General features: G+C 35.9%; 1 protein-coding gene across 7 annotated transcripts in view; it reads right to left on the reverse strand.

The window, feature by feature from the left end:
• Positions 1–17724, reverse strand: part of PPP3CB (protein phosphatase 3 catalytic subunit beta) — a 58485-nt gene that overhangs the window by 39410 nt on the left and 1351 nt on the right. For all 7 annotated transcript variants that reach the window (XM_058696737.1, XM_058696739.1, XM_058696738.1 and 4 more), the window contains exons 2-4: positions 4444–4644; positions 3631–3755; positions 834–945 (exon numbers count right to left, since the gene is read on the reverse strand). In XM_058696737.1, coding sequence (XP_058552720.1) covers positions 834–945; positions 3631–3755; positions 4444–4644 — 438 coding nt within the window. The remainder of the gene's footprint in view (positions 1–833; positions 946–3630; positions 3756–4443; positions 4645–17724) is intronic.

The following is a 17724-nucleotide window of genomic DNA, read 5'->3' on the forward strand; positions in this document are numbered from 1 at the left end:
CTTTATTCATTTATTTATTATTATTTCATTATTTATTTGCATTATTTTATTATTTTTATTATGTTATTATTCATAACCTATTCATTTAGGTTACCTACCTGATCTTTGAAGTTATCTGACTTTGCCCCCTCTGCCATTACTTACCACTATATTTTTCTTCTTTTACTGAAAGTCTCTAGTAATATGATCTTTACTGGATCATGAGTCTCCATAATTCTGAAATTACTTCTACTCTTAGAACTTAACTCTAAGACTTACTATAGTCATGAATATTAACTTAATAAGCACCCAGTTAAGAGATGTGAAAAAAGGTCAAATACTGCCCTATATCATATTGTTACTTCTGGCTATTATAGACTGCTATTGCCACAATAATTTAAGAGAGAAATGGGGTAAACATTGTAGGTTAAGAATTTCAATTCATTAACAGTGTGTTTGAAACAATCTGCAATGATGACAGCATGAATAATTTAAGAAGCTTCATGAGAGAGCTTCAATATTGGGGGACAAAAGTCTCTAATGCAAAAACAATTTTTTTCCTTTTAGTTTTAGTCTTCCTGTTAAAAAAAATCACTTAAACATTAAAACTATGTACAAAACTCAAAACTGTTTCATATATCTATAAAGGCAAACTTAACAGGAAATACTGAAACGAAAATGTCTGAATGAAACACCATTAACCACTAGAGAGCTCCTGACAATCATCCTTAAAGCTTTATGTGTTGGGACACAAAATCTGTTCTTAATGTTGCACTGTAAATTTTCCAAACTCCTACTACCTCACTCCAAAAGATTACTGAGGAAGTGAAAGTATTTCTCATGGCAATACTCACATTCCTGCTTAAAGGTAAAATATTCAGTAAGGTGTCTGCATTCATGATTGCCTCTCAGAAGAAATAATGTGCTTGGGTAAAGAATCTTCAGGACCCATAAATATAAGACACACTGCAAAAGAAAATGTTTTAAGTGAATTTAACTTATCTTTTTGTTTAAGTTGTTTGATCTTTGTTCCTTTTCCTCTAACCCTATTGTCCTTACAATCTCTGTTATTCTTTACTATCTTTTCCTCTTCGTCCTTTACTAAAATACAAGCTCTATGAAATCAGGAACTTTGTCATCTTATTCACACTCATCCTCCACTCCTAGAAAAGTACCTACCAAACAGCAAAAGAATAATAAATATCTGTTGAATGAATGAGTCAATCTAATTACTTTAGATTTATAAACTATTTGTTGTAAAAACAATCAGCAGATTGGTTTCCTTCTTAGGTATATCAATAAATAAAATAATAACAGTGTCAAAAATAACAGCATCTACCATTTATTGAGTACTTACAATGTATCAAGCACAATATATTTAATACCCCTCATTTGTTCCTCAAACAACTCTATGAAGTAAATAATATTATCTCTATTTTATAAATGAGGAGACTGAAGCAAAGAGCTCAAGTAACTTGTCTGAAATTACAAAAACTTTTAAGAGATAGGAATCTGATCTTCTGATCTTAATCATTATGCCATGCTGTCTTACGAAGGCAATACCCATTTTTTATGTTTATTTTGTTGGTTATACTTGTTGCCTTACATAAGGTAGGGGCTTATTATCTAAACTGATTCAAAGAAAGTATAATTTAAAAAAGAAGAATATTAAAATAAGCAGTAAAGCAGATGCTTTTCTCTAAGTAGATTTATTTATTTATTTAGGTTTTATTTTTAAGCAATATCTATACCCAACGTGAGGTCTCTTATCACAACCCTGTGATCAAGAGTCGCATGCTCTACTGACTGAACCAGCCAGGCACCCCTCTAAATATATTTAACACAAGAGACTCACATTTTATTTATTTGGTTAAAAAAAAAAAAAGGAAAGACATTTCATATGGAAATATAATTATACACAAGAAGAAAAACAAACTTTATTTTTAACAAGTTAAGGTATAAAATCTGTAACTATTCACACCTTTTTATTCACAAGGAAAAAACAAATTAAGCCAGGGAAATACTTATTAAACTCTGTCTTTTTTGCTTTCTTTATTATTTTCCTTTTGTAACAGTAAAATATGTTAAAAGAGTCAGCTACAAAACATTCTAATACAAGGACATACACACCAATATGCTTAGTTCCCAATAAGCTTCCTAAAATTGTTCATTTTGTTTTTCCAAAGCCCCCAGTCTTTTTGTTAAGAAGGGCCATTTTCTGATTTCCTTGCAACTGTGGGGGAAGTTTAAGGCGACTGATGAAGAAACTATGAATAAAGGAAGAACAACTCAGGGGGGAGTAACAAAATTCCTTAGGGAATTTGGGTGGCCAGGGCCCTGAACTCCTTCCTCACTATGAATCCTAGCATACCTCAGAAAGGAGGTTAAAAATACTGGAGAAGGGGATATAAACAACAGGAACCAGCATGGAAATGCACTAGGTAAAGCTTTAATTGTCTACTGGGAGAGGTGGTTAAGAAAGAGTACAGGCTTGGAATAAGGCTGGCTGTACTGCTTACTAACAATGTGTCCTTGGGCACGGCCTCAGGTTCCTCATCCATAAAATGGATAAAGTAACACTACTTATTTCATATTGTTGTTGTGAGGATTCAATTAATCAGTGTGTGTTATGTGCTTACAATATGCTTGGAACATAGTAAATGCTCAACATAAGTATATATTAGTAGAGCTTTTATCCAACAATTTTACCTCCAAGAATCTGCCCCACAGAAATAATTTAGCAAGTGTGCAAAGATATATATATATACATATATATAAAACCTGGTTCACTGAGGTATCATTTGTAGTGACAAAAAACTGAGAACACCGTAAGTGTCTAACAATAAGAAATCGATGAAATTAATTGTGGTTTGTTTATTCAACAGAATATAATGCAGCTATTAAAAATATTATAAATTTATATATACTGACCTGGAAAGACATCACAGTATAGAGATATATGAAAAAAGCAAGTTACAGAACAACATTATAATATGGCCACATTTTCAATTAAAAAAGAAGAGAGATGCATATATTAGAAACAGCAGATTGTTCTATATTTACCTTATTTTATTTATATAATTAGAGAAATAAAAGGAGCAAAAAGAACCATGTACTGTTAAGTAATGATCAATAGGTCATTTTAATGCCTCTTAAGTTTTTTAAAAGAAATGAATACTTTCAGAATACACAAAAGACTTGGGTCTTAATAGCTATAGAAGGTGGGATAGAAGCACTATGGTTTAAGCAATAAAAGCATTATAGTATGTTTTATTTAATCAGAGAAAATTCAATTAATCCTTTTTCACATGGGGTAATTAATGCCTTTAGGGGCAAAAGAGATAAATAGCACTAGCTCCTTAGGGCCACTAGACAGATAACAGAACAATAAAGAACCCTCAGTTTGCACATAATTTCCACTGGGAAAAACGGCAATTATAATTTCATAAACATAGTAATACAAAGAAAACAGAATAGTTTGAAAGGTGGAAGAGAATAAATAGTAGTTTCACCTAAAAACTTCAGAATATGCAGAGGTATTAAAAAGAACCCAATATAGGTACTTTAAGGAACTTATTTTACTAGGAATTAATGGAAATCATCTATGGTAACACTTAAAAGCAAATCAAATGACAGTATTATGATTATTACCTCTATACTAAAATAACCTCTGTCCACATAATCACCAAGAAAAAGGTATCGTGTATTAGCAGGTGATCCTCCTACTTCAAAAAGTTTCATCAGATCAAAAAATTGGCCATGGATGTCACCACACACTGAAACAAGAAGATTATTAGATATGAAAAAAAACTCTGAAATAACAAATTTTACTTAAATTCTAATTTCTTTCACATAAGAGATAATGTAAATTCTATCAAGAAATGTCTCAGAAGGAAGTCAGAGTCTATGAAGAGTCCTAATAGGGATGATGTACCCAAGTGTTCATGTGCTCAAGATCTAGAACAAGAGTTAACAAAAATAATGAAATTTGTAGTTAGTGACAAAATTTTCACCTAAATTTATAAAGTTCCTCTTCAGGAAGCCAAGCTTATGTTTTAAGATTACAAAATTATAATGGTGGCAGTTAAAATCTCCAATCTCCATTCTAACGCAACACTTTCTATTAACTGCTATGTTGACACTGAGGTATTTTCCCCTAATAATTGAAAGCAAAGTAAATAAGAATTTGTTGAATCAAATTGGATTATGGCCAACACAACTGATGAAACCTTCACAAAAACATATTAGACCAACTTCTGCACTCAGGTTACTTAGGATCATGCTTATTCACTAAAAACAGGCAAAAATAAAAAAAAATTACAAAAAATAATTTGGAAATTCAAGATAATGTCCATGTAATATTAATTTAGTATACCATACGCTGAAGAATAAGCAGCCCTATATCCAAGCAACCAAATAATGGTATAATCAAAAAAACAATATCCAAAACATAAATAAGTATACCTGTAATTGGAGCCTCTACTTCTATCATGGTTTTCTCTCTCCGAAGGATGGCAGCACCCTCATTGATAATTCTAAGTGCAATTTCTTCATCTACCCGACCTTCTTTTACTAAGTGATTCTTCAGAACATCAACCCTGGGTATCCCATCCATATCAAATACTTCTTCAGATGTCAAGCGATGTGTTGGGGGAAAAGGTACAGCTGCAATTTTTTTTAATTAATAAAAAATAAATCACCATTAATATATTAACATAAATACTAATTAATGGATCTAGATAAACAAAAGTAAAACTTGAAAAGCTAGAGTGTTTATTGGATAGAGGTGTTAATTTTTTAAAAGGTTTTTTAAAAAAGTAATCAAATTATACTTTTTATTAATCTATATATAATAGCATGTTCTTTGTTGAGACTTATTAGAGAAATGAACTGCCTCAAAATTAAAAGTTCTTTCAGGATAACTAAAGTTTTCTTTAAGCCATAACAATTTTTGGCAGGATTCTCAAAACATACACTCTTCACCTTAAGGAAGCACAATAAATGTAACTTAAACCTGAATAGAAAGAAATCCCAAATATAAAGTAACATACCATGTTTATAATAAGGAAGTTAAAAACAATGTTTTCTGCCCAACTTGAAAAGAAACTCTCCAGGGACACCTGGGTGCTCAGTTGGTTGAGCATTCAACTCTTAATTCTGGCTCAGGTCATGATCTCACGGTTCACCCACGTCGGGCTCTGTGCTGGCTGCATGGAGCCTGTCTGGGATTCTCTCTCTTCCCCGCTCTCTCTGCCTCTCTCTCTTTCTCAAAAATAAACATTAAAAAAAAAAAAAAAGAGCTAGGGTCACCTGGGTAGCTCAGTCAGTTAAACATCCAACTCTTGATTTCAGCTCAGGTCTTGATCTCACAGTCGTAAGATTGAACCCCACGACAGGCTCTGCACTGACAGCGAGGAACGTACTTGGGATTCTCTCTCTCCCTCCCTCTGCCCTTCCTCCACTTGCTCTCTTTCTCTCTCTCTCTCAAACATTTAAAAAAAAACAGCTAGTTCCTCTTAAAAAACAAACAAATAAACAAAAAAAAACCAAAAAACCTTAGGGGCGCCTGGGTGGCTTTAGTTGGTTGGGCATCCAACTTCAGCTCAGGTCATGTTCATGAGTTAGAGCCCCACGTCAGGTTCTGTGGTGACAGCTCAGAGCCTGGAGCCTGCTTCAGATTCTGTGGTTCCCTCTTTCTCTGCCCCTCCCCCCCCTTGCACACACTCTCTCTCTCTCTCTGTGTCTCTCAAAAATAAATAAACATTAAAAAAAAATTTCTTAAAGAAACTTTTAGAGATATAGATAAAACAAATATTTATAAAATTTAAATTCATTTAGATGCAAATATAGATTTTTTCCCCTAGTGTTTATTTATTTTTGAGAGGGGGGAGAGGGGCAGAGGAAGAAGGAGAGAAAGAAATCCAAGCAGGTTCTGTGCTGACAGCACCGATGATGCAGGGCTCAATCTCACGAACCATGAGATCATGACCTGAGCCCAAATCAAGAGTTGGACGTTTAACCGACTCAGCCAACCAGGCACGCTGCACACATAGATTTAAAACAGTATTAATAAATGGTAATTTTGAAATACTGCTTTTTCTCCTACCTATGTTTTACAAAACATCTTCATTCAAAATCTTTATGCGCATCTTTGACATCAAATGTATGTAATGCATTCCTTATCACTGGAGGCATTTTTAAGTCATCTAACACTTTTTTCAAAGGCTAATCTTCACTTTCATTTAAGTTGTTTGATATATCACTTATTGAATACACATAAAATGTTATCACTGCAAATTAATCCTAAGCCACAGTTCCCATATATATTACCAACTGTACTCTAAAACTGCTATTGGGAAACAGAATGGGAAACTAAAAGGTCTATTTTCAACAGTATCTAGCACAATTTTGAGGTTCTATACTTTGGAAAAATTACTACATATCTGCTAAATTTATTTGATCCCTTTTCACTGACTCCAACAAGTGGCCTCATTAAACATTCAAAATCAGCTTGAAGTAGTTTTATACTCTTTACCAAATAGTACTTTGTTTCTCAAAACAAAGCAAGAGAATTTATAGTAAGAGTCTGTATATAGTCTCAAATGTAAGGCAGCTCCCTCTTTTCTGAAATAAAAATTGTTTTAGAAAAAACTCACTTTATATTTGGGCATACACCATATAGTATTTTCTTGATGTTTCAGAGTCATCACTGTAATTATCAATTATTATACACAAGCCTGGAAATGTATAGGACCAATTGCTTCTTTACATTTCAACTTAAACAAAAAAAACTAAAAACAGGAGCCTGGGTTAGAATTATATCAATTACCTGAGAAAGAATAATTAGTAACCATGTTCTATCTTACTGGGAAAAAAAAACCAAAACAAAACAGGACTAACTCAATACTCTGGAAGTGAGAAAAGAACTAGGCAGAGGGATGTCAACCAATTCTAAAAGACTTTGAAATCACCAATCCCTCTTGCTTTCTTTGATACTTAGTAAAACAAAATTGGAACTTCTTTACTTGCTCTTCATTAGAACACATTTATTCCCATTACTTTTTACCACATTTAGAACAAAGCATTAAAACACATTTTGTTCCCTCAAATATAGTATGTCCAGAGTCTAATAAAATAAAAATCTCTGTTAAAGTATGTTTTTCTCTAGCCATAGACTAAACAGACCAAACTTGCCCCTAATCAGTAAACTAATTGTTTAAGAACTGCAGGTTTTAATAACTGATTGCTAAATAAATCACAAGGTGCTCTGGGACATTACAAAAAGGAAAAGCTTAAATATCTCAAACACAAATTTCTGAGATCAAGATGGGATCACATTTTTCTCATCAGGCCAAGAAAAATTCTTTATCACTCTATTCAGGAAAACAGTCTTTAAGATGTTGCATTCTAGATTATATATACTTTCTAATAATCAACAACGAAGTTCCACTCCTGGCTGAATTCTATTCAAACTGCAGAACTTCCTAAAAACCCAACTGGAAGACCAGCCCCATCCCCCCAATTCAACCAGTCACCAGTGTTACTATGTATTTTCATGCACACTGTGAATGCTCCACTGCAATTCACACTGAAGTATTACCCCCAAGAGCCAAAGTGCCTTTATTTATCTAAAAAACTGCTCATGGGTAAGTCATCTATAGACCTATGCTCTTCAACTTTTTCAACTCAAGGCATACTTTTACATGTCAAGACGAGCTGGGATACATTCTAAGGAATGTACAGGTTCAAAGATAAAGAAATGCAATCACAGGGGCGCCTGGGTGGCTCAGTCGGTTGAGCGTCCGACTTCGGCTCAGGTCACGATCTCGCGGTCCGTGAGTTCGAGCCCCGCGTCAGGCTCTGGGCTGATGGCTCAGAGCCTGGAGCCTGCTTCCGATTCTGTGTCTCCCTCTCTCTCTGCCCCTCCCCCGTTCATGCTCTGTCTCTCTCTGTCTCAAAAATAAATAAATGTTAAAAAAAAATTTTTTAAAAAGAAACGCCATCACAGATAAAAGCAGATGAAAACTTTAGATCAGTGTTGTTCTAACAACACAATGCTGAAATTAGAAAATGAAGTTTCAAAAGAATATATTTTAATATATCAGTAAATAAGGAAAGGCATGTAGAAAGGCATAAGAGGAAAAAGGCATGTGCTCTTTGTAGAAGGAGAGAGGAGTTGTAGCAGGTGATCTGACCAGGCAAAAGAAAGCCAACCAAATAGAATTTGGCCTAACAGGGGGTTAATTATTGACCCTACTGGTCAAAGAGTTAAAAAAATTTTTTGTCATCAAAAATTAATATTCTTGGGGCTCCTGGGTGGCTCAGTCCGATGAATACCTGACTCTTGATTTCGATGCAGGTCAAGATCCCAGGGTTATGGGATAAAGCCCCACATCAGGTTCTGCCCTGAGCATGGAGCCTGTTTAAGATTCTCTGTCTCTCTGCCCCTCTCCACTTGCACACACCCTCTAATAAAAAATATATATATATTTTTTTTCTCAACTACTTTAATTCCTAAGTCATTTTACAGCATTCCCATCTATTTTCAGGCTTTTAAATTTTTTTCTTTTGGGGAGCCCGGATGGCTCAATTAAGCATCTGACCTGATCTCATCTCAGGTCATGATCTCACCATTCTGTTTGGGAGATTGAGCGCAAGCAAAGTCTGCTCACTTGCTCTCTGCCCCTCCCCCACTCATGCATGTGTACTTCTCTCAAAATAAATAAACAAAAAAAAGTTTTTCTTTTTATTTCTAATTCATCTTTAGCCAATTATTCCTGCTTTTCTAGGATATTCTTCTAATATATTTTTCCTCCTTATTTTCAGACTATTTTTCCTACTCTCCAATATTTATGATAGGAAAAAAGCAGAATATAAATATATGCAAATGTAATGTGAATGGTCAATAACTGAGATGGCTAAAAATGAGGATTAGCTAGAATAAAGAGCTACAAAATAATCTCAAATCACCAAGTTTCCAACACTAGGAAACTTGAATTGGTAATATTCATTTGACCAACTATTCTGTTGAAACATTTCCTTTAACCCAAATTTTGGCATGAGGCACACACATCTATATAGTAATCAATAACATTCACAAGTTATTTTCATTCAGATTTAATGTATGGCAACTAAAAAAATGTATAAAGCAAGTTTTAATTTAGGAAGTTGGAAAAACAAACCAGGAATAGTATTGACCAGGGATAGGGGAAGAACAGATACACTTTTTCTACTACTGGGTAAGGAATCCTAGAAATCAACTAACTCCTATTCCCCAACTCTAAGCAAAGGCTACAAAAGTATTAGCTAGCCCTACAAGGCCGCCAACACTAACTGGGGTACATGCAGCCTATGCCAACTGAACAACTTTACTACAAAGAATCATTCAGAGGCCTGTGCTTCTGATCATTGCCATTATTGGCAACTATCCAAATAAAGTCTCTCCTGTCATCTACATTTCTGACTTTTTCTCAATATTTCTCTTACACCATGCTATCTCTGGCTGTTCTCCTCCTTCTCAATCCTTTTCATTTAAGCCTCCAGAAATCCCATCATTTTAAAAAAATATTTATTTTTGAGAGAGAGAGAGAGAGAATGGGGGAGGGGCAAAAGGAGAGGGGGACAGAAGATCCAAAGCAGGCTCTGGACTGACAGCAGAGACCCTGATGTGGGGCTCAAACCACAAACCACCAGATCATGAACTGGGCCGAAGTTGGTCACTTAACTGACTGAGCCACCCAGGTACCTCATTATTTTTTTAACTCATCCCTCTTCCCCCAACACACACACACACACACACACACACACACACACACACACACACACACACTTTAGATCTTCACAGTAATGCTGTCTTCATCTCTTTATCTTAATTAAATCTTAGTTATCCTGAAGGATAATACTTTTCAAACCCTTTTTTCAAAATAGATGCTGTGCATTTTTCCACACACCACTACTCTTAGCAGAGAAGGCTTTAGTCTTAAGTGTTGCTTTGCATTACCATTTCCAATTTCATCACTCCACTAAAGAAAAAAATACCTTCTCCTTTGAGGCTCATGCCTTCTAGATAGTTTATCCTTGTCCCTGCCATCTTCTAAACTTCTAGTCGTTTCTCACATGCAACTCCAGCTCCTGGCTTGCAGGCCTTCTCCATGCTAAATCTCACCATCAATGTCCATGCAGAATGATCTACCTAAAACATAAGAACTGAGAAGTTTGAGTTCCACTCCACTTCAACTCCTCAGCCTTGACCATAATTACTGCTCCACCTCTGAAATCCTGAACTCCAATCTCTCACTCAATGATTAAAACCTCCTAACCTTTCAGTTCCACTCCCATTACTCCATCTATTCTTCAACTGTATTAAAAACCTAGACAACCCCTCCTTATCAACTCCCTTCCGGATACCTTTGCTTCTTATACTTTTAAAGTATTCCATCATTCACCCACTTTCTAAACAACATTCTAAATTGTTTTGCCCTTTTGTCTTATTCTACCTATAAGGGAAAACTGCAATTCTTGGATGAATTAGCTTCTAAACTTGGGTGCTAAGTATAAAATCATCAAAATGGCTCTGTGCTACTACAAATTCATGGTCCCCAATGTAGTTGGTCATTGGCGCTTCTCAGCAATCTTATTAAACATTCTGTCTCCCATGCTTCTCAGTAGAAATTTCAAATGGTCCCCTTTCTTGAACCGTCACTCACTTTATCTCTTACTCAGTAAATCAACTTTGTGTCCAATTTCAGAGAAAATGGAGGCCTTCAGACCAAACTTCACTTCCCTGCTCCTCTCCATCCACACGTCTACACCAGTATGCATCTTTAAATTTCTCCCCATCTGAGGAAGAGATACTCCTATCCTTTACTAAACACTATTTGTATCCTGAATCCCACTCCCCCAACCTCTTAACTGCAGTCATCCCCTCCACCCCTCCTATGATTCTATTGTTTCCTCTGCCTCTGCTTCTCCACTGGGTCTTTCCTTTGAGCAATTAAACATGCTTAAATCTTTATGATCTTAAAAATTCAGGGGGAACCTGGGTGGCTCAGTCAGTTAAGCATCCAACTTTGGCTCAGGTCATGATCTTGCAGTTCGCGGGTTTGAGCCCTGCGTCAGACTCTGTGCTGAGAGCTCAGAGCCTGGAGCCTGCTTCAGATTCTATGTCTCCCTCCCTCTCTGGCTCTCCCCTGCTTGTGCTCTGTCCCTCAACAATAAATGTTAAAAAATTTTTTAAAAATTCAAACAAGTAACTCTCTTTTACTCCTCATCCCTGTTTCTGCCATATATCCTTTATTTTGAGAACTGAGCTTTTTGAAAGGGTATTAAGATCTGCAATGGGTATCTTCCTTTTCTTTTTGTCTATTTTCCTTAATCCATATTTATCTGGTTTCTGCTCTATTCCTCCACCTTATAACTCTCTCCTCTCTTGGTTTCTTGAAAGCATTCACCTGGTTTTTCTTCTACTTCTCTGGTCACAACTGATTGGTCTATTTCATGGACTTCTAGTCTTTCTCCCGATCCTTAAATGTCAAGTGTGTGTCCTATGATTCTGTCCTTGGCTCTCCTATCATACTGCTCTGAATTAGTGATCTCATTCATAACTACAGTTTCAACTAAAATCTACATTTTGAGGACCCTCAAATAATAGAGTGCTCAGTCGAAAGCCCTCCCCTAAACTCCAGATTCCCAGTAAACTATCAAATATCTCCACTGGGATTTTCCATACATATCTCAAATTGAGTATGTCCAAAATTTAGTGTGTGATTTTCCCCCTTAAACCATTATCCATAGTTCCCATCAAGGAATTGTCCTAGAATTCTCTTTATTTCTCACCCTCCATGGCCAATAGGTCCTAAATAATTACCTGAACTGTTTCTGCTCATTTGGTTCTGAGACACTGAATAAGGGCTTCTATTCTAGAATTACTACAATCTTTCCAATTTTGTCTACTCTACAACACTCAGAATATGCTTTCTAAAATTCAAATCTCAACCTTCTCTTGATTCAAGACTGGCTTTATTATACAAAATCCAAGTTCTTTATCTTCACATGGCATGCGAGATCCCTTGTGATCTGAACCTTGCCTACATTTCCAACCGTCATCTTTTGTCACTACCTCACATTCCAGATACATTCTACACTCCAGATACTTATTTTCATTTTTAAAATTACATCATTTATTTTTAATCTCCATACTTTCAAACACCCTATTGTTTGGGGGTACACTGTTCCCATCTTTTACCTAACCTCTCCTTGTCTTTAAATGTCACTTCAGTGTTCCAATTCTTGAAAATTCTTCATGTTCCCAGACTAGGTTAATGGTGTCCCTTCCTTTGTGGTCCTATAGCATAGCATATAATGAAGACCTATATCATGGCACTTAACAATTACACTGTAAATATGTCTCCCCTACATGCTTATAAACTCTTTGGAAGGGAGGGGGCTATGTCTTTCATAACTACACAGTGATTAGAACACTATTACCATTGAATGTCTACTAAATTAATGATATAGTTTCTAAAATACTTGTATATCTTGACACTATATAGCAATGACAGTATATTTATACTGCTTTGTTTACAAAGTACTTTCACATACATAATCCTACATGATTTTCAGAGGCATCTTGGGGGTTTAGTAGGGCAGGTTTTATCCCTATTTCACAAAAGGGAAAACAGGTTCAGAGAAGTTAAATGGCTCTCTCAAGTGTTTCAACTAGTAAGGGGCAGAATCATGGCTGAAACTGAGGTCAGAATGCTACTCCAGTACAATCTGTCCTATACCAACAAAATGACAATGCTCTTCTGACAAAAAGTCTTCTCATCATGAAAAAGGGCATAACCCACCCAGGTGCTAGAGACAGAAGCATGCACTGGCCACATCCTCTAAGAACAGATTCAATAAAACCTATAGCACAGTCTTCAAAATTTCAAGGTATTCCTTGGATTCCTTTTAGTCTGTGGTGGTGATTTGAATATAGTACCTTTCCCTCAAAATTGGTTATCCTTCCTATCTTACTTTTGTCATGGTTATCATCATTCTCTGTCACTGGGACTTAAAATTTTGGTGTCATTGTTCTCTTTCAGGACTCCAAGTCCTATTGATTCTTCAAATTCTCTTCATTTTCTTGTATCTCCATCGCTGCAATACTAGTTCAATTCTTATCATTTTGTGTACTAAAAAAATCTAACTCAGCTCTACTTTCCCTTCCCCTTGATTAACTTACTGCTAGATTAACTTACTCAAAAATTTTGTGTAGTTTCTTAAGAACTAAAGAATAAAGGGGGGGGGGGGGAATAAGGAGGAATAAAAAGCCTGAAACTTATTTCTAAGATCCTTCTCTACTTGACCTTCCCAGTCTTTTACATGCCATTCCAATCTTTGCCTCCAACTACAATTGTTCAATTTAATCCCTAAAGCAAAATTAGTCTGATCATTGTCTACTTAAAAAGTTTTGCTCTTTTCTTCCCATACCCAATCACTGATCCAATAGGAACTACCTTCTAATATTATTCAAAATTTGTATCATATCTGGTATCTCATTCCCTTAATTTATGCTTTGGTCATTTTGTCCTTGGACTACTTTGCTCCTGAGATGCTGAAGAAAGAGTTTTTATTCCCCTAGAATTGCTACAATCTTCTTTTTTTAAGGTTTTTTTTTTTTTTTTTTTTTTTTAATGTTTATTTGTTTTTGAGAGAGAGAGAAAGCAGAGGAGGGGCAGAGAAAGGGGAACAGAGGATTCAAAGCAGCCTCTGCAGTGAGAGCAGCAAGCCCAATGCAGGGCTGAAACTCACAAACCATGAGATCATGACCTGAGCCAAAGTTGGATGTTTAACCAACTGAGCCACTCAAGTGCACCCTACAATCTTTTCAATTTTGTCCACTCTACAAACTTGGAATACTCTACCTAAAATTCAATAATTAGGAGCACCGAGGTGGCTCAGTCGATTGGGCATCTGACTTCAGGTCAGGTCATGATCTCATGGTTCGTGAGTTTGAGCTCCACGTTGGGGTCTGAGCTGACAGCTCAGAGCCTGGAGACTGCTTCAGATTCTCTCTCTCCCTCTGCCCCTCCCTTGGTTTCTCTCGCTCTCTCTCTCTTGAAAATAAAAACATTAAAATTAAAGAAAATTAAAATTCAATAATTAATCTTCTGATACTCTAAAAAAATTTTTTTAACACTTATTCATTTTTTGAGAGAGAGAGACAGAGCATGAGCAGGGAAGGGACAGAGAAAGAGGGAGACACAGAATCCAAAGCAGGCTCCAGGCTCTGAGCTGTCAGCAAAGAGCCTGATGCCAGGCTCGAACTCACAAACTGTGTTATCAGGATTTGAGCCAAAGTCAGATGCTTTATCAACTGGGCCACCCAGATGCCCCAATCTTCTGATACTCCAAGCATCTTCCCTGCTATTATTTTGTTCTACACAATACTATATTACCTTTCAAAAACCAAGATACTGGATCACTCTTCTATTTTAAAACGTTCAATAATAATAATGGCTACCGTTCGTTGAATATTTATCATGTGCCAGCCCATGTACTTTATTTGGTCCATCTCCAATTAATCCTTCAAAAACCCCATAATAATACTTTATTAACTCTGTTTTACAGATGAGAACATTGAAGCTTGGTGACATTAAGTATCTTGTCTACAGTGGAGAGGTTATTAAGGCTGAACTAGGATTCAAACCCAGGCAATTGGATTCCAGAGCCTGTGTTCTTAATCATCCAGAGACTATACTGATTATTAGCTTAAGTTTCAGCTCCTCAACTTAGTGTACAAAAGACTGTTTCCAACTTCATCTCCTGCCACTCCCAGCCAGGTACTTTACATACTACTGTCACAAATTTTCAAGCTTCCCACCCCCCACCCCTCTCCCAACTCCATGCCTTTCTGCTATTTTCCCTACTCCAGTCCTACCTCCTTTCTGGAAAAATTCTTCTCATCCTTCAAGGCTCACCTCAAAATATAATCCTCTCACTGATGCTTTTTCTCCAAATAAGGGAGTCAACTCCTTCTTTATAGCTCCAATAGCACTTTGTACAAAATTTGTTATATTATTTATTTGCAATGATATCTCCCTCACTGGAGTGCCAGCACTCCAAGAGAATCTATCTTACTTAAATTGTATCTAATCCAAGCCTGTATCCTCAATGCCTAATAATTATGCTTTGGTACTCAATAAATGTTGCACAAATAAGTGGTTCCAATCCTCTGCCTATTTATATCCTACCCTTCCTTCAAGGTCCCTTTCTTCCTATACAAACCCTTGTTAGACCATTCAAGAGAATGGTCAACAAGAAAATGTTAGACTCATTTTCAAGAGTTATCTTTTTACGGGCGCCTGGGTGGCTCAATCAGTTGAACATCTGACTTCAGCTCAGGTCATGATCTCGAGGTTTGTGAGTTAGAGCTCCGCACTGGGCTCTCTGCTGTCAGCACAGAGCCTACTTTGGATCCTCTGTCCCCCTCCCTTTCTGCCCCTCCCCTGCTGGTTCTCTCTTTCACACAAAATAAATAAACGAACTTTAAAAAAAAAAGTTATCTTTTTGGATAGGTAAGTCTGCAAAATAAATTTTGTAAACAAAAATTAAAATTCAAGTTGCTTTAAAATATGATGAAATAGAACTAGCAAGAAACACTGAAGTAGCCATGTGACCCAACATATGTGGGTCATCTAAAAATCTGTAATGAAAATAAGCAATCCTAATAAAACTAAGGTACTAGACAATTCTTGAGCCAAGTGACCTAAGATTTATAAGCAGGACAGCTGGCAATAGAACCTAAATGAATGGTAAGTCTGCCCAACAGAAATGTATCAGCTTAAAAAACAACACACACACATACTTCAGCATTTTGGTTCAATCTGAAAGTCTGATCACCTAAGACATAAGATTAATATAACCTAGGAAATAAGGAAAAAATATTGAATGCAAAAGAAAGTGAGTCACATTGTACATACTAAATGAACATATACACAATATAGACAATGCACTCTAAGTGATAACGGTGAATTTTTTATATCAAGACTAACAGATCTAATAATCTCAAGAGACAATCAAGTTTTACAAATCTGGGACCTCATTTATATGGCAAAAAGCACTTAAAAGAAGTATTTTAAAATATCTGGAAATAAAAGGTAGCATCTGGACAATTCAGGTCAAGTAAATTGGCAGGGGAGGGAGAGGAGGGAGAGCAATATACATAAATTCAGGGTTTTATGCTTCAATTACAATACCAATTTTGCTGATGTGGCAGTAAGGCACTTAGGCAGATACAATTAGCCATTTTTGCTAGTTTGTTTCTATTTTATTTCCAACTTCTTATTTTAGCTGAAGAACAGAAAAATGCTTAACAGAAAATAGCTAAGAGGGCATATTATCTCACCTAAACCATTGGGCTACTGCAACTTTCAAACAGAATTTGACCTGAGCCAGCAGCAGCTGGAGTAGGCTCAGAAATGAATTTGCCTGAACTAACCAGGAAACCTAATCATCCATAATCAGCGATATAATAATTTCACTAAAAGGCTAATTACGTTAATACATGAATCACCTACAGTATTTCCAGATCTCAAACTTCACATGAAAGTGAACTTCAGGCACATGATCTTTAACACAGAAAGATCTATATCCCCTTCAAAACCGGCCTCCTAACTAGAAGTGTAAGAGCATAAAATTTAGAGACAAGAAGGAAAAGTTTCAGAAAGTAAAAGACTACCTGTATTCAATGCCAATGATGGTGTCCATAATATTATTACTATGAGATGGTATAGATCCAAAACTAGCACATACTAGACTTATAAGAAATCTGGATTTTAACAAGTTGAACCAGCACCGTGGTCATGTATTTTCTGGCAAGGGTGTTCTCTCTCATCAAGTAAAACATTATGGTACAATTACTGAAAGAAGGCAAGCAAGAAAGAAGCCTGAAGATGAAATCTAAAAATGGTTTCTGTATGAAAGGTGAATTTCCCAGTATTTCTGAGGAAGCCAGAGCTGAGATGAGCAGGGCAAACTAGTCTGTTTCCACCATTTCTAAACATGTGATCCTTATCAGCCTTTCCAATTGCTAATGAATTCCATAACGAAATCAAAATTGTCCTGGTGAAGAATATACTACCAAGCACATGAGATCTTATATCCATGAGCTCTGTTTATAATTCTATAAATGTATAATTTTCCACACCAACAAGTTCTTTTCCTATTTACCTAAATCAAATGACTTTTATTCCACACCAATAACCTATAAATATGACTGTTGTGGATTCACAACTTACCCCTAAGGAATATACCTTATGTTTGCAATCTTATTTTTACCGTATTAAAGCAGTACAGGGAAAACATTACCATATATATGACAAAAACCAAGAAGACTCACAAGCATAAGGATAGCAAAAACTCATTGTTCGGGAATGTGACTAGTCCTAATAGTAGGGTGAAAAGTGCCCAGAAAAATGAACATACAACTCATATACCTACTCAGAAAAAGAAGAGTCAGCCCATGTCTCTGTTCCCAACCCCCGCAAAACTTAGGATAAATGCCTGAACTACCAATCTTTTTTTCTCTTCTTCTCTTTTTATACAGATTTCTCAGGATTCCATAAACTCTTTAATCAGCTCATTCCAATGACTGGCCCAACTGGATATACCACTAACTTTTAAAAATTGTCTACATAAGCCTGGATACAAATCAGTGTTATCATTAAAGGAGGCTCAAATTGAAAAATTAAAATTAAA

The sequence above is a fragment of the Neofelis nebulosa genome, chromosome 13 (genome assembly GCF_028018385.1).
Source record: "Neofelis nebulosa isolate mNeoNeb1 chromosome 13, mNeoNeb1.pri, whole genome shotgun sequence".
Lineage (NCBI taxonomy): Eukaryota > Metazoa > Chordata > Mammalia > Carnivora > Felidae > Neofelis > Neofelis nebulosa.